We start from the raw sequence: 25,988 nt of genomic DNA, 5'->3' as shown, positions 1-25,988 counted from the left end.
TTCCTGTGAGGGGCACATACAAAGATTTGTCGAGGTGGACGGTGTTGAGAAGGTAAGAAGGATTGACGCCGCTCGGATTAAAAGTAGTCCAGGGCAGCACGAGTCTAAGGCTTCTTCTGTGAGTGTGTGCAAAAGTACACTGTCACCAAGATGAGTCATTTAGGCTTTTAGGATGTCAGTATGTCCTTTCTCCCCCAGAGACCGTTCCAAAACATTTTCACAAACTTCAAGAGCCATTTTTAAATCCATTGACAACCACAAATAATGTTTTTTTTTTCGTTTTTTTTTTTAAACAAGGGTTTCTGAAAGGCTTTCAAGAGCATACATGTTAATCCACTTTCAGAGCCCCTAAAGGACAATATACAGTAGTCACTTCGTATAGTAGAAATATGTGAAATTTGGATTTACAAGGTTTTGCCAAAGAGCAATCTTTCCGTTTTTTTTTTTTTACACAAGTATAAAAATATATGAAAGGAAAATGCTGTGAAGTACAAATACATATTAAAGTGTTGAACTTGAAGTAGACCTTACATGCCAGTTGCCAGTGTATACTGAAAAGAAAAATACAAATAAAACTGACCAATAGCTATATCACTCAAAATACACCTTGCCGTACTACACACGGTAATAATTACAAAGGAGTATTAGGGCAGCACCGAAAAGCGACAAAATAATGACAAAAAACAATCATAATATTAGGAGACTATATAAATATTTAAGAACTATCTATAGAAGTTTGGAATATTGTGTAATTTTCCTAAAATTCAGACTTTAAATTATTTTTCAAATTGGCTTTCCTGTAATACAACATTATGACTGTTTTCATCCTATAATTATATTTTCTTTTCAGTGTGGCCCTACTATTCTTTCATAATAATCACGATTAAAGTGAAATATAGTTAAATTAGATAACGGCGGATGCTTTTTGTTGAGATTGAAACCGTCATCTTAGTCCATCGTGTATTGTATACAGTGAAACGCTAGTAAACAATATTATAATAACAAAACACAAATCTCCTATACAGAAACATCATAAGCCAGTTCTGTGTTTGGGACCTTTTTAGTGTGTAATTGTTATATCGTTAGGAGTGTGCATCGCACTGACCTGAGATGGTTCAAATCCGGGGGCTGCTGTGGTATATCGTTACTTTATTGTGTGAAAAGTCGGTACAGGTTAAGCTTGATTTGGCTGATTCCCGGTACAACAGATTGCTGCAAAAGAATACTACATTCATGATTACATCTTCAGTTTTGGCAAAAACCCTCCACTAAAATAGCTTAGAAGAAAAAGTGACACTGTGAAATATACTATGTACATTGTTTCCCACATCGGCCTATGCGTTCCCTTTTATGATACAGTATAAATTATAGTGGGAATCTGTTTTTTTTCAGTTCTGTAGGAAGCTCATAATAATTTTTTTATTTACAGAGGTTATACAATATATTCCAATTGATTAGTAATGTTATATCTGATATTTACATATTTTTTCTAGAATTTACCTATCAACAGGATGGGCTTTAAAATCATCATCATTTATTAAAAAAACGTATGACTTTTTAGTACAACTGAATCATTTTCTTTCACTTACCCATACAATAAACTCTTATCAGAGAGAAAAGGATGTTTAAACTGTCAATAACGTACACAGCACAAGGTCAGGCTCCTAATGATTGGCATGTAAACACCAGGTCCAAGGCTCCAAGGTCAAAAGTGAAATTAGTTTGAGTTAAAAATGTATTATAGACATAAAATAGTGACTGAATTTGATTGGGATGCCAGTCATTTATCTGCATGCGGTGCATTGTGGCTATGTTTTCGTAGACACCTGAAATATTACGTGCTCGCTTTACACACAATCTGGATTAACACATCTTTCTTGTTTTCGGTAAACCCCAAAATCGACCTGACCCCTTAAAGACACGAAGGAGGAGAACTAGTCACTTCATTCATTCATTTTCTACCGCTTATCCTCACGAGTGTCGAGGGCGTGCTGGAGCCTATCCCAGCTGTCTTCGGGCGAGAGGCGGGGTACACCCTGGACTGGTGGCCAGCCAATCACAGGGCACATATAGACAAACAACCATTCACACTCACATTCATACCTATGGACAATTTGGAGTCAGCAATTAACCTAGCATGTTTTTGGAATGTGGGAGGAAACCGGAGTACCCGGAGAAAACCCACGCATGCAAGGGGAGAACATGCAAACTCCACACAGAGATGGCCGAGGGTGGAATTGAACTCGAGTCTCCTAGCTGTGAGGCCTGTGCGCTAACCACTCGTCCGCCATGCAGCCACATTTGCGACTCTCATTCATACCTATGGACAATTTCTCCTAGCTAGGTCTGCGCTCTAACCACTCGACCGCCGTGCAGCCCAGTAATAAAATTATTTTTCATATTAAAAAATGTAATAAAAATATGTAAACTAATAGAAATCAAAATACATCCAAATTAATATTTTAGGTAATTTTTTAAAATTATATATATATATATATATATATATATATATATGTCAGTGTTTTTTTGTACATTTATTTTTTGGCAATATTCATTCATTCATTTTCTACCGCTTATTTTCATGAGGGTCACGAGGGGTGCTGGAGCCTATCCCAGCTGTCTTTGGGCGAGAGGCGGGGTACACCCTAGACTGGTCGCCAGCCAATCACAGGGCACATATAGACAAACAACCATTCACACTCACATTCATACCTATGGACAATTTGGAGTCACCAATTAACCTAGCATGTCTTTGGAATGTGGGAGGAAACCAGAGTACCCGGAGAAAACCACGCATCATGCACGGTGGCCTGCGCGCTAACCACTCGCCACCGTGTATCCGACTACCCTTAATTTCCAAAATAATCAGGTCAAATTGAATCCCCACTAAGACATCGAACATACCAAGTCAAAGGGCCAAAGTCTATATTGCGGATTTAAATGTTAGTTTTGGAAAGTGTTTCTGATTTACGTCTATATTTATAGTTGTACAATTAAAAACAAAAGTACACTATTATGGACATTTATGTATCACAGTCCCACTGAGGTATTTAATTCCCCCCGCCCCCAAACATATTTAAGTAAATAACAAAAGTTGAATACATTTTTCAAACTTGTTTGAATTGTTTCAAATCAGTTGCGTTCCACGGATGTATGAGTTGATAGGAGCTTTAAGCAGCGGCATGAGTACAATGGTGCAGCCTCTATGGCTTTTAGCATCTTTGTGTGCAAAATGTTTTAGAAAATTCCACTTTCGGAATGCAAAAGTACACTGTATATTTGAAAATAATATCATTGTATGAGCCTACTGTTCTATGAATGATCTGGTTTATTCACAGTCTTGTCATCAGGTTAGAGATGAATGTTATTAGCTGAGGTTTGTGCTTTTATGCATGTGCTTTTTATGCAACTACGTTCTTTTACTTATTAGCACTTCTAGTATGCGGTTAGCTGTCTTTACAGAAATACTAATGAATGAAGTATTGGTTCAATTTTATGACATTTTCAAAGCTTATTCATACGCATATTATCATTTTTGTTGGTAAATAGTGTTCTGAAAAATGTATTTACAAAATGTTAGTCTAGAATTAATTATTAATAACATAAAAAAATGCAATAGTACACATCTCAGACGACCTGATACTCAATAATAAATGAGTACTAAATTTGACATGTATATATTTTGGCAATAACTGACTGTACTGCAAATAATAATAATAATAATAATAATAAAAAGATGATTTTATCACAGGCACCTTTTGTTTTATCCTCCCTCTGTAAGGTTTTCATGTGTAAGTCAGCAAATGTGGCATTCCAAGACATGATGTGTCCAGTCCTGGTTGTAGTGCGTCAGTCCAGTTTTTCGAAGACACAGAAATAAAATACTTACATGAAATACATCAAAGAAATCAGCAACATATCGGATGTGTTATTTTCTCCGCTGTCCTCCCTTTTAATTGACGTAGTAAAGCCAGTAAACGATGTTGAAGAAGGAAAAGACAGTTGGGAAGATCATCCGCGACCATTTGTCTATGGAGTTGACATCAGTCAAGTCTGGTATGTTGATCTTTAGCTGCGAGGTGCGCCTCCTTAGTCGACTCTTCTTCTGAGTCATATGGCGCTCCAGCGTGTTTCGGCCAAAGTTGTGACGGGCCAGCCCTGCTTTGCGGTACTGCAGTGTGGAGCTGTCGTATGTGAGCATGGTGTTCCGGGGGTCGTTGAGACCCAGAGCTAGCTCTGTAATTCCCATGTCGTTCTTGATATCGAGAGTACTCAGCAAAATGTTTTCATGTTGGTCCATCTGCTGAAGGGAAACATCAAGTTTGGCATATTTCAGAGAATGGAAATTTTGAGTTGCCAAGTGACAGCCTCAAAACAAAAATATCTGTAATGTTATTTTTTTTCAAATACTTATTTGACTCAATCAAATACACATTAATATACAGTAATCCCTCGTTTATCACGGTTAATTGGTTCCAGACTCGACCGTGATAAGTGAAATTCTTCAAAGTGGGAGTCCTCATTTATAAATCAAATATTTTATTTATTTTATTCTGTATTCGGTCTTCTAAATTAGATTTTTTTTTTTTATTATTATAGCCTACTAGACCTTGTATTACCCAATATCGTGGACATGATAAGAGAAAATAAGCCATTTAGGGCATAAATAGAGTCATGCTTGTATGTGTTGCTATCAATAAGAGTGGATTATGGATAGTAAACCGTGTTATTATTATGATGACTACTATGTTGTTATTATTGTGCCTGTTGTGAGATAATTCAAATCTGCAACAAAAGCCTGTTGTTTTGGCAATCAATACTTTATATTTGTATTTTAGCTCATTTTGCAGTTTGTATCCTTGAAAATACTCAATTAAAGCAAAACAGGTCTAATAATCGGACATATTCAACCATGAAACAGCATGATTTTTATATTTATTTATATATACTTGTTTGTAAAACCATGATAGAGTGAAGCTGCAGAATTCGAGGGACGACTGCATAACCAGAGTGTTGTGTTTTCTGGATTTTTTTTTCTTTGTGTCTCTCTAAAATAAAACTAACAAAAATATTTACTTTACTTTCTTTCAGAGTGAAGATATTTGCAACCTCAAGCAGCCCATAAAATAAGTCCATACGGCATTTTTTTTTCTTACCTTATTCTTTTGGTCGCCGAGTCCAATGGCAGTATCGTCCATAAAAATCGGTTCCCACATTGAGTCATGAACATCGTGCTCCCTTTGTTTCATCCTTGCATACAAGGTGTCATCTCGGCCGACAACATTGCCCACCAGCCACTGCAAGTGCACACGATCACCATGGTTACCAAGCAAGTACTGGGATGGAGTTTTTGCTCATGTAGGCGGCTTTAAGTTAGCAACATGCAGTTTATGCAATAATTGTTCCTCCGGTTCACAAATAATGACACAAGCTTATGTGAACGGCTTCTTAGAGTATTCTTGTTTTGATTTGATAGGATTAGCGGTAATATGTTATTTTCATCACTGTACACATTATTATAGTGGTAATTTTGGGTTGAGATTATGCAAAAGCAAAGGCGGCTACATTCCAGAAAATCTGACATCTGAAAATCTGGGATCAACCCCAATTTAGCCGAGAAGCAGTAGTCTGACATCACACAAAAATAGTGGTAAAGACACACAATATAAGTAGTTCTCACAGATACTATCAAAATTGGTCATATTAAAGAACAAAATGACTCAGTAAAGATGGCTGATCATACCAATCTTTGGCTATGTTTTTTGTTTACATTCGCCTTGTAGGTCTCGCAATGGGAGCAAAGGTATGACCAGTGTTTTATTTCTAGTTTAATCATTTCTCTGATATATTTCTTACATAAAAATGATTATTTTGGGATATAGTCAACTCGGAATTCCACTGCTGGTCTTACCTTGTTTGGATCCATTCTCATCTTTTCATTATTGGCTATAGCCGTCTTCTCGGCGGCCTTCTTCTGACGTTGAGGGCCTTTTCCAAAGAAGATGTAGTTAACCAGCGCGTACTCCAGGAGGGCCAGAAACACAAAGACAAAGCATCCCATGAGGTACATGTCGATAGCTTTGACGTATGGGATTTTGGGGAGGGTTTCTCTCAGATGGGTGTTGATGGTCGTCATGGTCAGCACCGTAGTAATACCTGGCAAAAAAAAAATCATCAGGGTAAAGTGATTGGAAACAAAATATCCTGCTAATTGTCCACTATTGATCCTGTCCGTCTGTAAAACTGAGCGGCTTACCTGGATGACTTTAATCCTTGTATTGGGAGACCTGTTTTTAAATTTAAATGTCAACCTTGTCTTGTTCATTAGCAGTCAACTCCCGCTGAGACGGTGATTAGTTAGATTGATCTTGCATTTAATTTTCCTCCAGTCTTGGTTGTAATGCAAGAAATCTGCATCTGTTTTACAGTCACGATGAAATAACAGTGTTGTTGCATGACCATCAAATGATTATACATCTGTCACAAAGCTGTCAGCTGACCATCAACCGAGCATTTGAATGCCTAAAAACAAGGTCATAAGAAAGCTCCCTGAATCTCATATAGATTGAGAGGTGACTAAACATTTTGCCAACTCCGCTGACCCGTTTCCATTATGAGGCATTACCTTTTTCTTTTCATTAAATCCCATAGATGCCCCTGACCACCGCCCAACCCCCAAATCACTAAATGCAGCTCAGTCTTCAATCAGTGAAATTGCCTTGTCGACTAAAGCGAGGACTGGGTAGATGGATGGATGGATGGATGAAGCCGGATTGGGTAATGTCAGGTCAAAAGAAGACAGGGGGGGGGGGGGGCTTGCGGTAAACAGTGAGAGTAAGCTAGGAAACACCAAAGATGCATTTTCATTGACATAATCAAGGCTATACCTAGTAATCCATCGTGATACTATAGCTTTCTATTGTTTTGGGGTGTTAGTTACAACGCCTCAAATAGATTTGGCGATACATGCCGTGCAGTAGATGGCATCGGAACTCTGCTTCATAGCACACCTGGTCTACCAGAGAATAAGAAGACCAGATGGATCAGTGTTGCCAACCCCTGGAGTGAAAAGGTGACTATGGGGGTGCTACATCATGTCGAGAAGGCTTTAATAATGTTAAAAAACGTATTTAGAAGGTTGTAAACCGGAATACTACTGTGTACATTCACTCTGTAGCCAGTAAACAGCAATAAACGAGAGATTACTGTATTAGTTATTTTCAACTTCATTGATTATGGTTTGGTGGTTAGCACGCAGGCCTCACAGTTAGGAGACCTGAGTTCAATTCCACCCTCGGCCATCTCTGTGTGGAGTTTGCATGTTCTCCCCGTGCATGCGTGGGTTTCCTCCCACATTCCAAAAACATGCTAGGTTAATTGGCGACTCCAAATTGTCCATAGGTATGAATGTGAGTGTGAATGGTTGTTTGTCTATATGCGTCCTATGATTGGCTGGCAACCAGTCCAGGGTGTGCCCCGCCTCTTGCCTGAAGACAGCTGGGATAGGCTCCAGCATACCCTAGTGAGTATAAGCGCTATAGAAAATGGATGATTATGGTGGAAATTGACCAACAATCTTTTTGCACAGGAAACAGGCGATTGTAGCACGATCCCGCAGGACATTGAGCATTAGGATTTTAGTTTATTTGGTGGTGCCACCACAGGAGTTACTTACCTAGAGCTACTCTGGCGGCAGACGCGTCATAGTTGATCCAAAAGGAGACCCAGGAGAGAATGGTGATGAGGATTGAAGGCATGTATGTTTGCAGGATGAAGTACCCGATGTTTCTTTTCAGCTTAAAACTCAAGGACAGGCGAGGATACGCTCCTGTAGAGAATTAGCAGAGGCAAAGGAAGGAGCAGTCAGTATTCCATCGTTCTATTTTCTATTGAAGTTGACAGGTCAGTTTTTGGGATGAGCTAGTCTTAAAGATTATGTTAAAATAAGATAAAGCCCTTTTTGAATGCAGTGAATACATGGTTTTCAATGGAAAATAACAGTACGCTCTTTTGGGATGTATTTTGATCAGGAGTGGCTTTAACTGAATTACAACTAAATAGCGACATGTCCCCCAAAAGACCCGATGAGCATCACACTGAATTGCAATTTACTTGAAAGTGATGCAGAGACAGCAAAGGGCTAAAAGGACAACAGGAGTCACTGTAGCTTTAAATTCATAGGGTACCTGCAGGTTAAAAACGACACAACAAAGCCATTCAAGTACTGTAGGTGTTATTCATTAGTTAAAATGCCATTGGCTCTCCTTGGATATAAACTTGACACTAAACACCCAAGTACATACCATATGCTGATGTTTGCATCTTTGAGCCATTGCAGGGTCACTCATTCCACTTTACCATTGACATCATATTATAAGGGAACACCCTCCCCCCACTCATATTCCATATCAAGTTTATTTAAGTCACCTTAAATTCCACAAAGAATGTTATTATTGTAGTGAAGCGCTTGTTACAGATTTAACTCCCCAGAAAAAGCGAAACCACTGCCCTGTTTACACGTTGCATGCTTGCACGACCGACTCATGAATATGAAAGCGTGTAAGGTATGAATATTTCATTTGTATCAGACAACATTCTTTTTGTTTATTGCTTTTAAATAAGTCATGGTGTCTTACATCTCAGAGTGTATAGCTCTTGATAGAAACTCTGTATGAATCTTTTCATCCTTACATGGTATAGTACAAGCAATTAGTACAGATTTTTTTTTTCCGGATCCATACATGCAACATCTAAAGGGACATTCCCTGCTTTCATAATGAGGGATTGCCATTTTAAATGGCAATCATTATGTGTAGAGCTACACTTTTGGTGTAAATTTTAAGACCAGACCAGACAAAAATTGAAAGAATTTACATTTTGCATTGCTGATCCAAAGGAGGTTCTAAGGAGAGGTTCCAAATGTAAAAAGAAGCAATAGAAGTGAGCCAACAAAATGTTTGTATAAACAATGTAAGACCACAGTCATTAGAAACCACAATCTTGGCTCTCCATCCAGACACAGAAAACTCTTGGCCCAAATTAAGTTTTTACTGGTGCCGAGTGCAGTCCGATAACCATCAGACAGCATATGAATACATATGAGTTATGAGACATATGGAAACATAAGAGTTTTAAGAACAAAAAAACACAGTCAAAGGCCCCGCCTCCTTCAGGGACACAAAACTGCCCATTTTGAATTTGGCAAGAGCACCAAACATGGGACATTGAAAGGTGGAAGAAAGTTTTTGATCCCACCAGAAATGTGGGAAACAATGGAACTTTATGTTGTGCAGGGGCGTCAAATGTGGAGATTATGTGGAGATGTTGACTGTAATTGACTGGCTTTTTCATTCTCAACACAATACCTGCCTGACAAAGTGTTCCCATGATCTAAATCCAACTGGGAACATTTTTGGGCTTGATGGCGAGGGACGTTTCCAAAAAAATGGACTTCAGTTCCAGACAGTGGATGCCCTCTATTTCAGTTTAATGGTTGTTTGCAGTATATTATGTGCTGAAAAATTGTTTTGACTTACTCCTGTTTCTTCTTTTTGCATTTTGTAGCACTTCATAGAACTTCCTTAACATCCAACAGTGCAAAATTGTGAGTATTATTTTTGAATGCAACAAACTGCTGGTGCAACATGCAGCGTTTTTCTAACAAAAATCTTATATTCCATACAGTCAATCAAAAATATTTTGTTCTACCCATCCCTACTTGTTACAGCAGACTTATTTACCACCATTATTGTTCATGCCGTTCAGGCTCATCACCTGTGGAGAAGACAACATTCTTGGAGATGAGCTTGTGATCCACAATGGAGAACTGCGGCAGTTCAATCCTGTCCACCCCGGTCACAGCGTTGTTGCCGCCCCGCCAGTAAAACTCGATGTCGTCTGTGGTGTAACCATCTGAGAGGGGATACAAGGGACAGAAATGACTCTGGTGTGTAGACCCTTTCATGTCTGCAATCATCATTTATCACACGATATGAAAATGTCTCTTCACTGGGACACTCTCCAGCGGGAAATCAGCATTTTCAGGGTTTATTTCAACATTTTTTGTGACATTTAGAGTCATTTTTGATATTTCTCTTCATTGGGCCATTAAGGGCTGCACGGTGGAGGGAGCAGAGGCCTCACAGCTAGGAGACCCAAGTTCGATTCCACCCTCGGACATCTCTATGAGGAGTTGGCATGTTCTCCTCGTGCATGCATTGTTTTTCTCCGGGTACTCCGGTTTCCTCCCACATTCCAAAAACATGCTAGATTAATTGGCGACTCCAAATTTCCATAGGCATGAATGTGAGTGTGAATGGTTGTTTGTCTATATGTGCCCTGTGATTGGCTGGCCACCAGTCCAGGGTGTACCCTGCCTCTCGCATGAAGACAGCTGGGATAGGCTCCAGCACTCCCGCGACCCTCATGAGGATAAAAGGGAGAATTATCAGTAAATTATCGGTAAATCTGGACATTTACCTGAACATAGTGAGCACATTTTGTCTCCTTATTGAGACAGTTCCATCAAATATAAATGTTGTCCATTCATTGGGACATAAATTCCTTGAAATTTCCATTATTCAAACAATTTTGTGTACTTGGATGATTTTACTCAAATTTGTATGTGATTTGCCTGAATATTGTAAAATATTATTTTCCTATTTTTCTTAAAAGCACTTCATTCAAGATAAGTCTTAAGTGTAGTAACTGTAAGAATACCCCTGTTGGAAAGTTTTGTCATAGCTCATCTGGAGTATGTGCGCTTAAATAATCTATTAGCACTTTTAGGCTATGATTTTAAACATCCACCTTTGACTTAACCCCTGAACAAAGCACGCGCTAATGCCTTGATGCTGCCGTTGTGGAAAAGCCTACTAAATAATGAAGTAATGTTAAACATACAGCATTACTTATGTATAGTAGCCGAGGAAACCCCTTAACTGTATGTATGTATGCAATACATGGGACTACATTTATGAGTCAGCCTATTATGTTTTGTCCCATGTGAAACTAAATAATTTACATCTGAAGAAAAAAATGATTAAATAACTCAACGCGGCATCCATTTTCCTACCGAGTAGAATCCTTGAAAGGGGCAAAAAATCATTAATATTCATCTGACCTAACGTTATTCCCTCTTTTGCTCTCATTTTGGCCAAATCAGTGGAGACATGGGTAGCGAAGTGGCCAGCGGGCTCCCGTAATAAATCATTGAGTAACATGCTACTCTAGTTACATCTGAGGACAAACACTGCTTTAAAAAAAAGCAATAAAGAAATTCTCATTAGACAATGAAAGCAGGGTGTTTTATTATTGAAACCCTGCAGAAATGACATGCAACTCGGTTAAATCCATTTACAAAGTGTTTATATACGGTACAGTCGATTTAATACAACAGCCTTTCAATTAATCCTCCTTTCACAGGGATTATATGCTAAGGTTCTCCTCATTGGCAATGACGCAGACTTGCCATGCACTTCCTCATGATAAACAAATGAATATACTGTATAAAACCGATTAATATGGCAACATGCAACTATATCATTAGTGTTATTGTTGTTTTAACTTTATAGTATTGTTGCGTGTGTTTTTATGCCTAACGCTGCTGATTTAGAGAAGATTTAGCAGCTGGAAAATGTATAACTATAAAGGTAATAACGATAAAAGCAATTTTCACTCGCTAAATGTACTGCAAAAAAGGTCAGTAAGGATAATTCATAATGCCGCCAACAGAGAACATACTAACTCCTTATTTCTAAAATCACAAATACTTCAACTTGCTGATATAGATCATCTTCAAACAGCTAAAATAATGCATAAGGCTAAAAATAACCAATTACCTAAAAATGTCATTCAATACTTCTCTACAAGAGAGGAGAAATATGATCTCAGGGAAGAACTACATTTGAAACACTTATATGCTAGGACTACGTTAAAAAGCCATAGCATTACAAGGATACAAGGATGAAGAGTCTTGAACCAGTCATGATGTACTATATATATATATATATATATATATATATATATATATATATATATATTGACAGTTACTATGGTACCCATTATGTCATTCTATGGTCATATCACTTCGTACTTCGGTACGAGGTTCATTATTAAAACAAAAAAAACCTTAGACTGTATTATGGAAAGCAGGAAGTGAACAAATGAAACAGTTACTGATTGTAAAAGTACCAGATGGAGGGGTAGGATTTAATAAACTTTGCTTCTTCCTACTCCTTTTCGACATGTGGAACTGTGAACTGATTATGTGATGCATTCAATTGTAATCTGATGCATGTTCAAATGAAATAAAACCATTACCAAACGGACTCCATGAATATGTTCAGTATATTTACTGTACTGTATGTGGTCATTTGTCTCACAGTCTACCTTTCTATCTCACCGCTGTTCCCTCCATCGTGCCTGCTCGCCTTAATTAAGTCTTGACTGACCTATTTAGATGGAATGAATTATTAAACCTGACTCTTCATTGGCTGCTTTGAACACCCTCGCACACTCATAACACAACATCTCTTGGTTCCTCTTGATGAAAGCCCCACTCAGGGCTCGCTGCATTCGAGTGTACCCCCTCAATGCATTCAATGCACTATGCTACTTGTGCAACTCTTTGATTATATATGTTCAACCTGCAGTGTACTAAGTTCAATTCAGTAGAGAGTCCTTTCTACGCATTTTCCATATGGAACATGTCTAGAACAATGTATGAGTAAGCACTTTAAACTCCCTTGGAGAAAGAAACCTGAAGTAGAGCTAATGGACTCATTGTGGGGTGGCTCTCTGCCTCGACCGCAGTCCACTGACTAGACGGAGACATATCTAAATTAGCACAATTGATGTTATAAAGTCATGTGGTTTCTTTTCATGTGTCCCCACTGAAAATGACTCATGTTGAGAGGCTCGTGGCAAGACACAAATAATATTAAATTGGTGAAAAGATCACAGCCTTTTTCAGCATTATTTTTCAGAAAACATGCAACATTTCCCCCTAGTGAATGCAAGCAGTCAAAGTCAGGGGTTGGCAGCCTCCAAAAAGGAAATTTGACTCTTAACATTGCATGTAGAATGTTAACAGAGTACAGAGTACAACTGTGGATGCCCGCCAACTTTCTAGAAATAGAAAATTTACCCCATCATTCCGGGAAGAGAAGATGAGTATTTCATGGTGGCCATAGTTTCCCCAAATATGGAATCGCCAGCAGGGCCAAAATTAAATGAAAAATTTCACGATTCCATCTGTGGAGAGCTTTTTTTTTCTTTTTTTTTGGGGGGGGGCATATCTCCCTGTCTGCATCTGACTCCAGACTTTCTATCAGCCCCATTAAATGATGTCTATTGATTTGTTTTAATGGTCAAAGAAGGATGGTGCAGTGACATATTGGCAGCTTATATATAACACAATCTGATTTAGTTCATATTGGTAAACAAACCTTTACTTACTGTACATTTATTTTTTAAGCAACATCCATAGCTGTCATACAAGTGTATAAATAAGTTAACCCTGAATAATATTATGTTAACTTGGACTTTTAGTGTACATTTGTCTTCTTCTTTTAGCACCCCCTCTTATTGAGGCTGCTCCTTCATTGGGAGTACTTGTTGGAAAAATGAAAGAAAACACAGAAAGCAAAAAAATCTAAAAAGCAAAACACTCAATTTAAGCGTTATTAGAGCCCTATAGACATGAACTAACACCCCTACAGTCATTTACATTACACCCCTATTATTCTTTGTCCATGACACATTGCTCAACTGTAATGCACTAGCTATGGCGTCATTGCAGGGACACAAGAGATGGTGAGATGGCCCCCGCTTCCAAAATAGCATAATACCGAGCTAACAATTTAGCTTCCAATTTGTTTAATGTAAACTTAAAAGGTTTCAAACAGAGTGGAGAAGGAGAAAATAAAAAAGCCAAAAGCTCACCACTTCCACACTTAATGGGAGAACTTTTTCTCACTGTCATGTTGGACATACGAACCATGGCTGACTACATGTATTGTTAAGGTAATCTGATCTAAGGTATATTGCTCATCAATATAATATTACTGCCACCTAGTGACCGGAATACTACTCTTGACTTGTCTTTCAATTTTTTTGACTAATAATTAGATTATTAAACACAAGATTCACATTTGTTTTGGTGACGTGAGTACTTTAAACTAAACCTATTCAACAAAAATGGTCACTGAGATTTTATTTTTCCTTCACCATCATTTGTGTTATGACTATTCTTAAAAAAAAACACAGTTGGAAGTTCAAAGTCATTTCAGTGGAAGGGGAATTTGATGTGTAAATTGGGTTTGAAATGGTCCTTCATGCCTGGCTGGAGCGTTAGACTACCTGAGACATTCATTTGCCGGAACTGAATGCACCCGCTTAAAATAAACAGTTTGCATTTCGGTTCAATGCATATGAATAGATGCCTGGTCACATTTAGAGCAGCAAAATATGGCACCTGAACTACTAACTGCCTTCTTTCTAACACTCCGCTGCGAGCTGAAATGACTCAACTTGAGGATTCGGTTTTGATTCCATGCAGTTCAAAGTGACTTTTATGTTAATCCTGGCCTCCAATTAAAAATGTCTCTCGTATTTCTGCAGCGTGCAGAAAGGCTGCGGCTGGCTGCATGCCCGGCCACTGACGGAACATCTAAAGATAAGAAAATAACTAAGTAAATAAGACATAGATAGCAATAGAGAGAAAGTGAAAGTGGCTCCCTCCATATGATTTGGGTCGGTGGTGCAGAAAATATAACTATTACTTGCTAGGGAAACATTAATGAAATGATACTTTCATTTTGACGCTAGAGGAGTTTGTGTGCGCCGGCTGTATACAGATATGTGTAGTTCAAGTTTGCCTCCGTTTGCGAGTCGCCTATCCTGTCGGCGTACTTTTTTCCCGCAGTGAAGAGCCCTCTGCAATCGCACAAGTGCAAAGCTAATCTAAAAGACAAAGCGTACGGTAGTTTCCAGCGTTAAACGGATGAGTGACCCTTCACTTTTCATGATTTATTAAAAAAGTGCACAGCTGCTGTACCCGCCAAGTCAATGTGACATCTTTTAACAGGAAACAGCTTCCCGTTGTAGTGAGGGGCACCTGAGTAACACCGTACAGTGGCGTTTTGTAACACAGTCACCGAGAACATTCGGGGGTTAAAACACATTTTAATAATAGATGCAACGCTATTCCCTTGCTCTGATGTAAAGTTGACTGCCTGACTCTTGGATTACACACGCATCATTGACAAACAGAACAAATGGCAGTTGTCGTGTGTTAGCTTTCACCATTAATAAAAAAGAATAACCCAAGAGTATGAAATTTTAACTACTGCTCAGGGGTTTTCTGCCCTTTGCTATTTTTGCAAATCATATTGAGCCTTTCTGATGATATACAATAAAAAAAAATGATTGCTAAAGATGTCTTGGTTTTCATACATTGTCTCATATGGCCAAACATTGCTCTAACAAACTAAACTCAACTCAAACTCATTTTTAAAAAATAAAAAATTAGCCCACTCTAAACTAAATCCCTTCCGCCCTCCAATGACATAATCACAGGGTGACTATGGTACTTTGGTAACTAACTACTATTCTTCTTGGGGTGCCAGATTCTAAATTAAATGTACAATATGACCTATGAAGTCTCCATGTCTCTGAGATTCTATATATATGGATTCCCAACTAGTTTTGGGGTGGACAACCATTTTTAGTCGGTAACGAGTCTTTGTCTTGGTTAACAAAAAAAAAAACCTATGAGAAATTTGCGTCGCCGCATGTTATTAAAAAGTGATGGTAGGCTGCTTATCTGGGTCCGGGTAGCAGGGATAGCAGTCTCAGTTTGGAAGTCCAGATATCCCGGTGTCCGACCACCTCTTTCAATTCCAGTGGTAGGACACCAATGGGTTCCCAGGCCAGCTGTGAGACATGAACCCTCTAGTGTGTCCTAGGTGACCTCGAGACATCTGGGCTAAACCTCAACGGACTCCTCTTGATGTGAAGGAGCAGTGGCTGAGCATCAAGGGTTAGTCCAGCACTCTACGGACAAAACCTACGGATCGCTTGTATCTGTGATCTCGCTCTTTCAATTAGGACTCAAAGCTCATGATTGACAAGTACATTTAGAGCTTTACAATCTCCACGGTTTAGTACAGTCTTTACATTTTACCAATAGTAGAAATCTTTCTACTTGCATACCCAAACATCTTTTTTCTAGGTCTGAAAAAATCAAGGATTGACCAACAATTGTGTTCAAGGGTCCACTAGAATTCTAGAAAGACAAAGTCTGTACTTATTTTTTGAGCAATCATGTTCATAGACAACTTCTACATACAACTTCTACGGACAAAACTGCTTGTCTCTGTCATCTTGTTCTTTCAATTAGGACTCAAAGCTCATGATTGACCAGTAAATTTAGAGCTTTACAATCTTCACGGTTTCGTACAGCGTTTACGTTTTACCAAAAGTAGAGATTTTTCCACTTGCATACCCAAAACATCTTTTTTCTAGGTCAGAAAAAATCAAGGATTGACCAACAATTGTGTTCAAGGGTCCACTAGAATTCTAGAAAGAAAAAGTTTTTTGAGCAATCATATTCATGAACAACTTCTACATATCCAAAAATCCAATCAAGGAACAAAAGGAAACGATTACGTACAGCTTTCAATCTCCAGTGTGCAGTTCTGTTCATCCAGTGGATATCTTCTGAGGTCCATCATACAAGCAGCAGTGGTCGTGATCCTGAAAAGTCACATCACAAACAAAACAAGTAAAAAATACCATCACCGATTTTCAGTGTAACCCAGACAAAGTACAAAATAAAAATCCTTTTGGTAGTAAGTGAATACAGGTAGACATATGTTAAATCTCCCCCATTTGCTACTCCTAGGGTGGTTTTTCGATAACAGATGCATAAAAACCTTTCAGACCGGGCCAAATGACACATTGCTTTAAACTGCCGGTCACAGGGAGCCAGGGATCAATAGCGTACGACTCTATGGATAAGCGAAAAAGGTTAGAGTTACTTCATTTCACTTGGGATGCCCTCTTGGAGATTGATACATATTGACACCCAACCTTCAGGGAACAAGGACAACAAGACATAAGGGTGAACCCTGTAGCTCAACTGTCTAAGATAGGATCCTCATGATGGATGAAGTCATGAACCAACATTGGAATATCCCCCCCCCCGCCATCTGTGCATGATTGTTGCCATAGTAGCTATCACGTCACTGCAGAATAAAGACGCCCGGATAGGTAGGATGATGATGATTGCAAGAGCCAACTATGAGTCAGTAGATACGCTTCTGTTGTCCATCAGGCTTTGTAAGGAGAACATAAGGATGACGCTGTGAGTAATAGCCTTCCATTCTTCCCCCGGACTCTGCCCTTGTCTGCGAGCTTCACTCCCACAGAGGGAGTTGCCACTAAGCAGCGCAGCATGGTGGGTAATCGTGTAAGCACACCTGACAACACAGATAAATGTGTGACAGTGGAGAACCTCAACCCGAGTCCAAGTGCGGAGATAACTGGACTCCGTCTTCCATGAATGAGAACAAAAGTGCTCATATTTGCTGCTTGGGTACTCAAAGGCATTTCATGTAAAATCAAGCACTGATGGAACGCGACAGTACTCTACCAATATTTGTCTTCCAATCTCAATAGTTTAAACCACACAAAAGCAGACAACTTTTACTGGAAATGTTCTAATTGTTCTAATTGAGTGTTTCTTGACCTAAGATTCAGAGAGGACACAGGGTTACTTGGGAGCAAGCGATAATTGGAGAAAAGTTGGTATTAGACATGTGAATACTCATTTAAAAAAACCTTGATGAAAAATTGCAATAATTTACATTTTGCAGTGTTGGATTTTAAAGACATTCTAAGTAGGGCTTCAAAATGCAAAACAATAAAGAAATAAGAATGAGACAAATAATATTTTGAGTCAGCAATTTTAAGTTGAAATCAATCAAAAGTTTAAGACCACAGCATAGTCTTTAAAAGGGAAAACTGTGGCAAAAATTTGGATTTTCTGTCATTTATTTGTACAAATTACTGTTTACGCTGTACGTTGTTGTTCATATTTATGTAATCTATTTATTCTCCACATTATTATTCATTATTTATTATTACACGGGATCCAGGCAACGACATTCATTCATCAGCCAATCACAGAGCACATATAGACAAACATCCATTCACACTCACATTCATACCTATGGACAATCTGGAGTCGCCAATTAACATGCACGGGGAGAACATGCAAACTCCCCACAGAGATGGCCGAGGGTGGAATTGAACCCTGGTCTCCTAGCTGTGAGGTCTGCGCGCTAAACACTCGACTGCCATGCCGGCAACGACATTTCGTTGGCAATTTCACTGCTGTGTTATTGTGCAATGACAATAAAGAAAGTCCATGTTTATGCATTCACAGTCATAATCTCTTGATGGCAAAGGCAAACACGCTTTCTCTCTTTGACACACCGCAAATTCAATACATCATTTATTTACTTTTGTAGACCATGTAGACCTGGTAACTATAGTAGACCTGGTAGTTCCAGCCATCAATGTCCAATGAAAAGCATCTAAGTGAAAAGGTGTGGTGTCCCAATACTTTTGTATGTTATTGTTGTCTGTCCCAAATAACACCCTTGTAGACAAACAAGCCTTTTCATATAACACACCTTAGGTGTGATAAATAAATGGTGTTTGGCCGTGACAGGGCTGGGTGGATTTTAACTTTCTTGTCTCCCGTCTTTGTCAGCAATTCTACCTTCAGCGTGGATTTGCGGCTGGTGATGAAGTGTTTAACCAAGGCGTAAATTGCTGCTTACTTTCTGGCAAATCTCTGATCTTAGTGTGAAGATGGAAGTCAGTGATGTGAAACTGAGTGCCTTTGGCAGCATCTTTGGGAAGACGGGCCAGCTCAGGTAAAGGTTATCATTGTGTAAATACCCGACTGCAAGTTGGCATTCATTCATTCATTTTCTACTGTTTATCCTCACAAGGGTCGCGGAGGGTGCTGGAGCCTATCCCAGCTGTCTTTCAGCGAGAGGCGGGGCACACCCTGGACTGGTCGCCAGCCAATCACAGGGCACATATAGACAAACAACCATTCACACTCACATTCATACCTATGGACAATTTGGAGTCGCTAATTAACCTAGCATGTTTTTGGAATGTGGGAGGAAGCCGGAGAAAACACACGCATACACGGGGAGAACATGCAAACTCCACACAGAGATGGCTGAGGGTGGAATTGAACTCGGGTCTTCTAGCTGTGAGGCTTGTGTGCTAACCACTTGACCAGCGTTTATTATTATTTTATATATTTTTTTTCTAGTGGTTTAGATGAACAATGAGTAACCAAACTAGCTAGATGGGGAACAAAAATTTGGAATTGGGTCACTTAAACCACAAAGCCTGACATAATACTTTAATTGATGTCCGTGCTTGTTTGCTGTGATTGCCTGAGGATGTCACCAACCACACCAGATGAACTCCATATGCTAAAGTGACATGATGGCCCTTGATGTTTACACTCTGTCTGGATAGGAAACACTTGTGAGGTCACATCAGAGCCAAGTATCTTCTCATGCTTCTGGTTGTCATCAACATTGAGGACAAATATATACACATACTGAGACTTTTGTCTTCCTTAAGTCGATTCACGTAACCCCTACCATTATATTTGGTAAACGCTATGTGGATGATGGTGTAGTATTTGTATTGATTTCTATTATGTAAGAAGGTGATCAGCAAATATAACAATGTACAATACACTCTGCTACGCTGCATGTTTGTTGGTGTCCGCCACCCATGATGCTCACATCTGCTATACTAAAACCATACAATATAAAACTACCGAATAACTCAAACAATACTTTAGTTTCTATTATCAGACCGCTGTTTTACAGAATTGGAGTAACTGTATTAAATGGGATCTAAAATTTTATGATTTGTTTTTGCACAATATGGTTACAAAATGAATTGGTCAAATAAGGATTTTAGGTCAATAAGTTGATAAAAAAAAAGATGTATTATTGATTGAGTTGTGAAACACTTTAGTGCTGTCATTTATTCATCATAAATCCTGCTCTAGGTTTGAGCCCTGTGTAAATGAATGTCTTTTCATCTCCACTGGATTGCTCATAAATTGTTGAACAGCAAGAAAGATGAAGGACATATCAAATTAGATGGAACAACTTGATCTTTCCTGTGATGTTACTTGCAACAAAAGATATTGAAGCACAGTGGATCCCCTGCACATTCAATATTTAGTATTCACAATCTCACAAATTTGCATTTTTGGATAAAATTGTCCTTTTTTTGTTGCATAAAACACATTTCATTCACTCTAAGTTGATAATAGTTAAACATGCAAGGTACATAAAATAGATACAATATGTATCAGAGCACGGATCCGCCTACCACCGCTCGTTGTTTAAGACCGGGATGGAGACGGCCCCACAACGGAGATAAGTGCGGTTGTAGCGCAAACCTGGCTACCAGGCTAAAGACAAAGCTGTAAAACTGATTTCATCTGTTCTAGCGATCATCTTACATTATCCTCCATCAGTGGTGAGTACCTACGTATACATAACAGTCGCTTTTATTGCAAATGTTGATCCTAAATTGAAAGAGAACATCAAGATACCGGAAAGGTTAGGAGGCGGAGGAGCGAGCCTTGTGTCGAAAATAGACATTATTATGTTTTTATATCGTGAATGAATAAATGAATGTGAAACAAAAAAAAAATTATGCATTATATTAACATTATACCATTATTATAATGTACTGTCAATAAAAGACTTGGGATTCAAATAACAGTGCCTGTGTTAGTGCCAGTCATGCATATAAAGAATAAATCTGTTGTTCTTTTTGCCTTTAAACCACCATAATGGATCTCTGATGTGAATTTGCAGTTCAATGGCATATACAGGAAGCACGTGTGTGAATATTGATCATGTGTTTGTTCTCTGTTGGCTCTGGATTCCACTCTTCTTATCTGCTTCAATGGACTTGACACATCCAATTACATTTCTATTGAGGAGTTTCATAATGAAAAATCACATCCAAACAATGCATCTGAATATTTGTGTATGAAACACAACCTCATCAATGTATGCATATTGTGTTTGTGGGAGGAATTAACAAATCATATTGATGTACTTTGAATGTAAATAAACAACATTTGTTTAGGTTTAGATTTGGGGATTGTACGCAAATAATATAATTTAAGTTCAAAATTAAAAATACAAAAAAAGGCATTAAAATAGATCTGTAACAGGGTCAAACTGTCAAACTGAAATATTGACTTTGTTCAAATGTGACGACGCGGTTAGCAGCTAGTCATTTGACGGCTAGCCATGCTAGCTGCTAACTTTAGCAGCTGACGCTAGTGGACAAAATATATATATATATATATATATGTATATATATACACACTTTACCAAAGCTTTGTTAGACATTCATTCATTCATTCATTCATTCATTCAATTTCTACCGCTTTTCCTCACGAGGATCGCGGGGGTGCTGGAGCCTATCCCAGCTGTCTTCAGACAAGAGGTGGGGTACACCCGGGACCGGTCGCCAGCCAATCACAGGGCACATATAGACAAACAACCATTCACACTCACATTCATACCTATGGACAATTTGGAGTCGCCAATTAACCTAGCATGTTTTTGGAATGTGGGAGGAAACCGGAGTACCCGGAGAAAACCCACGCATGCACGGGGAGGTTGGAATTGAACCCTGGTCTCCTAGCTGTGAGGTCTGTGTGCTAACCACTCGACCACCGTGCAGCCTTTTGTTAGACATAATTTAAAAAATATAGTTTATACATTCTTAATATGGGGTTTATTTGTTGCTCTGTTTATATTATGTACAGTATATACTGTGGATATCTATATTATGTATATTTACCCCCCCCCCCATTTGATCTAATCAAACAAATAGACTTTGACAACATACATTGTGTTATTATACAGTGTAACATGTTCCTAGTGGATTTAACTAACATTTTCCATTTTGCACAATGTCATCCGGTTGCATGGCAACCTCATGATAGGATACCAAGCCTGTAGTTTGTCTGGTGTCATAATGAAGCAATTATCGGATGAGAAATGTCAAGCAGAATGCGACTGTACAAAGCCTTTGTGCCTTAACGGTACTCAAAGTGCTTTACAATATAGCCTCTCATTTACATTCACACAAATAAACTGATGGTGGAAGAAGTGCCATGCGAGTTTCTGGCAAGCGTATACATGGCCTCTAAAACTATTCTTGTTTTGTTAGTAGGGTTACAACCACTATCTAGTTATTAGGAAGTGAATTCAATGAATTCATATCAGTGAAATAAGCGTGTATTCGGGGGCAGCATAGTGCAGTAGCTGGATGCTTTGCCTTGTTATAAGAGCAACTCGCTGCTCTCCTGACCCAATTCTGGCCATCCTACTTACATGATATTGAGTGTCAAGGGTGATGGATTTCTTCCCCCCAATTTTATCCTAATCCACCCCTTCATCCAAAGTAATATTTTGTGCCGACTGTTGTCACAAGTTGGGCAAGTAAATCCCAGCAATTCTGGGTATTCCATTTGCATATTGGGATTTCACGGCGCTGAGGCTGACACAGTAGGTCACCTGTTTTAACTCCAATGACACGACATGACACAGGGATGATTCGCCCCATTTGAGGTCTATTTCAGTATAATCTGACCCTCGGAATCTGCACTGTGCCACTACAGTGAGTAGTTGGTGGCTCATTTCGTATCATAGCCATGTTTTGAAATCAACTTATTATGTGTAGTGTTTCTTTTTAGCTTCTGGTTAGTGTTCAGTTTTGTCAACATGACAGGGTCTCATTTGTGAGAGTTCAATCCTGTTAATCCTACTCGGTTTATTTTCATTTGTTTACGTCCACTGCATTTTTGTTTGAGTTTGGATTTTAGATTTTTCTTGTTTGTGTTCTGATTTTACCACCATTTTTGGTTCATATTTAGCAGACTGTATGTTTTTAGGGCCACACGGTGGTCGAGTGGTTAGCATGTAGGCCACACAATCAGTAGATCAAGAAGATTCACCACTTGGACAGCTCTGTGTAGGTTTTCTCCGGGTACTCCGGTTTCCTCCCACATTTGCGACTCCAAATTGTCCATAGGTATGAATGTGAGTGTGAATGGTTGTTTGTCTATATGTGCCCTGTGATTGGCCGGCCACCAGTACAGGGTGTACTCTGTACAAAGACAGCTGGGATAGGCTCCAGCACCCTCCGCGACCCTTGTGAGGATAAGCGGTAGAAAATGAATGAATGAATGAATGAATTTAGCATACTGTTTTTTTTAGGCCCGCAAGGTGGACGAGTGGTTAGCATGAAGGCCACACAATCAAGAGATCGGGAAGATTCACCGCTTGGAGTACCCAGAGAAAACCCACACAGAGACTGTTTCCTCCCACATTGGCGACTCCAAATTGTCCATAGGTATGAATGTGAGTGTGAATGGTCGTAGGTAAAGTGACTATGGGGGTGTTATTTCAAATTTAGAGGGCTCTAATGCTTGAAATGTATTTGTAAGCCGGTTTTCTCAATTTTTTTAGTCAGGAACGGATATTTTCCTCAAACTTAGCTATGTTATTTTGCTGATTACTAAACCTTTTTTTTCCTCCCACATTCCAAAAACATGCTAGGTTAATTGGCGACTCCAAATTGTCCATAGGTATGAATGTGAGTGTGAATGGTTGTTTGTCTATATGTGCCCTGTGATTGGCTGGCGACCAGTCCAGAGTGTACCCCGCCTCTCGCCTGAAATCAACTGGGATAAGCTCCAGCATGGTGGACCGTGGTGAGGATAAGCGGCATAGAAAATGAATGGATTGATGTTTTTTTAAGGGAGGCACCTTTCAGGGTAGCTAATGAACCAATGGCACATTCAAGGCAGCTGCTGTTGAAATGTGCTTTTATAGTTTATGTGTGTCTGTGTTGGTGATAAAAGATACCAGACAATACCAAATGTACCACATGCACCACCAGACAATACCACATGTTCCATTGTGTCTAGAGTTCTAGGTTCACAGCCGAGACCAGGGATGTTGGGCTCAAAAAGGTTGGTGACCACTGCTGGAAGTGTCTAAAAAAATGTAAAATAATCCAAGAATAGCACATTCTCTCAGTCTACCAACAAATGCAGCAGGCCGGTGGGCGAGTAATGAAGACAAACACCATCTGTGTCTAATCCACTCCTCAACATTGTCTAATTCCTCAGTCTCCCTCAGCAGTGCCAAGGTGTTACCATAATAGCCATTAAGATGTTATGGTTTTCAATAACTTTTTTATGGCGTTTTGAGCGTCAGAGGCCTATTTTAGCAAAATGAAGTGATGAGACATCAGTGTGGTGTACAAAGTGTGTTGTCATCATAGCTACAGTAGGAGACTGAAAGGAGACTCAAGGAAAGTCAGTCGATTGGCTTTGTTATATTGATTTAGAGGTTGGATCTCATATAATAGTCAACACTTTTTGGGGTTGCATAAGATATCTTATGTTACAGATTTTCTATTCAAGTAACACAGATATATGGATTCCTATTGATTTTCAGCCATGTTGAATTATGCAAGTGTAAACATAATGTTCCTTAATGTCCTGTAACTTGTTAAACATGTCAAAAACTAAGGTAGAGAAACTGGAACTGCCGTTTCTGTAAGTGTAAAAGTCAACTAATACTGAAATTCTAATGTGGAAGGAACATCAACAGATTAATTAAATGCCCTTTTAAAGGTTCAGGGTTGAAGTAAGGTGTCTAACCAAAGGTCTGTTTTATTCCCCATGTTATTGCAAGCAAATTAATTTCAGTTCTGACTGGACTTTTTGGAGACTTTCTTTTTTAGTCCTCAGGCATTCCTCGGGCTACTGTCATTGTTCCTAATATAAAATATGAAAAACTTTACCAAATAGTAAAGCACTGAATAATCTTTTTCTTTGCCATGTAATGTAAAAGTTCTATTATTATTGTTGTTATTATTATTAGCTTTGATGCAGCATTACTTATCTTATGAGCTAATTACTGGGCCGAGAGAAAGGGTTGAGTCATTATTGTGAAAAATAAATCTGACAAAAGTTGTGGCGTGGGCATGAATAGCTCACCTTAAACCGTACAGCACGGTGCCATCCGGGTGCAGTCGGATCATTCTGTTTTTCACAGTGACACCGTGGACGAAAGACTTCTTGTCGTTGAGGAAGTAGGTGTCAGGCACCCAGAGCTGGTCGGCCACACGGTTATCTAAGGTCAGGTTGAGGGGAATCTCCGAGTAGGACAAGCGCTTATCTCGCCAGGCCTGCTGGAAGTACATCGTCAGTGTGTAGTCCTGTAAAAAGGAGAGTGAGGGAGAATAGAGTGCAAAAAAAGAAAGGGTAGAAAGTCAAAGGAAAGTAGTACGATGGATGGCTGGATGGGGAAGAGAAATGAAAGAGGGCTACCCTTAAAAGCAAGCGTTTTACACTGCTGCTCTGTGATACTTTTACACGGCCAGCTCTCACTTTAGAACCACACTGGGCTTCAATATTAGATGAAGCCCACTTTAAATGCAAGCAGAACAGCACAAGTACAAAGCAGAAGAACCGTCAGCTCAAAGCTGAAGGATATGCCTTCTCTCGTCATAGCAATGTGAACTGAAAAAGACACTATGATATGATATGTTATGTATATAAACATGCGAGACAAGACAGGCTATATGTAGTAGTCTGATTACTAGGCATCCGTAATGTTACGTTGATAAGACATGACTTTAGTCGTCCTCCCATTTTGTGTGGAAGTGGGACTTCTTCCCACTCCGTTTGAAATCCTTTCTCAAAGGAAAACTGCACTTTTTTGGAATTTGGCCCATAATCCACAATCCTTATGTGAGACATGTGTCACAATCTGCATCACCTCCTGTGTGACAGTTTTTGTTTTTCACGTTGTTTGCCTTAGTTC

At 39.1% G+C, this 25,988-nt stretch overlaps 1 protein-coding gene across 2 annotated transcripts in view; it reads right to left on the bottom strand.

Annotated features, from left to right (window-relative positions):
• Positions 1-2,499: 2,499 nt before the first annotated feature.
• The window catches only part of gabrb2b (gamma-aminobutyric acid type A receptor subunit beta2b), a 46,221-nt gene continuing 22,732 nt past the window's right edge, over positions 2,500-25,988 (bottom strand). For both annotated transcript variants that reach the window (XM_058087209.2, XM_058087215.2), the window contains exons 5-11: positions 25,160-25,380; positions 16,676-16,758; positions 9,775-9,912; positions 7,676-7,828; positions 5,912-6,156; positions 5,157-5,297; positions 2,500-4,303 (exon numbers count right to left, since the gene is read on the bottom strand). In XM_058087209.2, the coding sequence (XP_057943192.2) occupies positions 3,953-4,303; positions 5,157-5,297; positions 5,912-6,156; positions 7,676-7,828; positions 9,775-9,912; positions 16,676-16,758; positions 25,160-25,380 (1,332 nt within the window). In that variant the 3' untranslated portion in view covers positions 2,500-3,952. The remainder of the gene's footprint in view (positions 4,304-5,156; positions 5,298-5,911; positions 6,157-7,675; positions 7,829-9,774; positions 9,913-16,675; positions 16,759-25,159; positions 25,381-25,988) is intronic.

This window comes from Doryrhamphus excisus, linkage group LG21, assembly GCF_037039965.1.
Source record: "Doryrhamphus excisus strain RoL-2023G ecotype Guam linkage group LG21, RoL_Dexc_Guam_v1.1, whole genome shotgun sequence".
Classification (NCBI taxonomy): domain Eukaryota; kingdom Metazoa; phylum Chordata; class Actinopteri; order Syngnathiformes; family Syngnathidae; genus Doryrhamphus; species Doryrhamphus excisus.
This window is presented reverse-complemented; position numbering and strand designations above follow the sequence as displayed.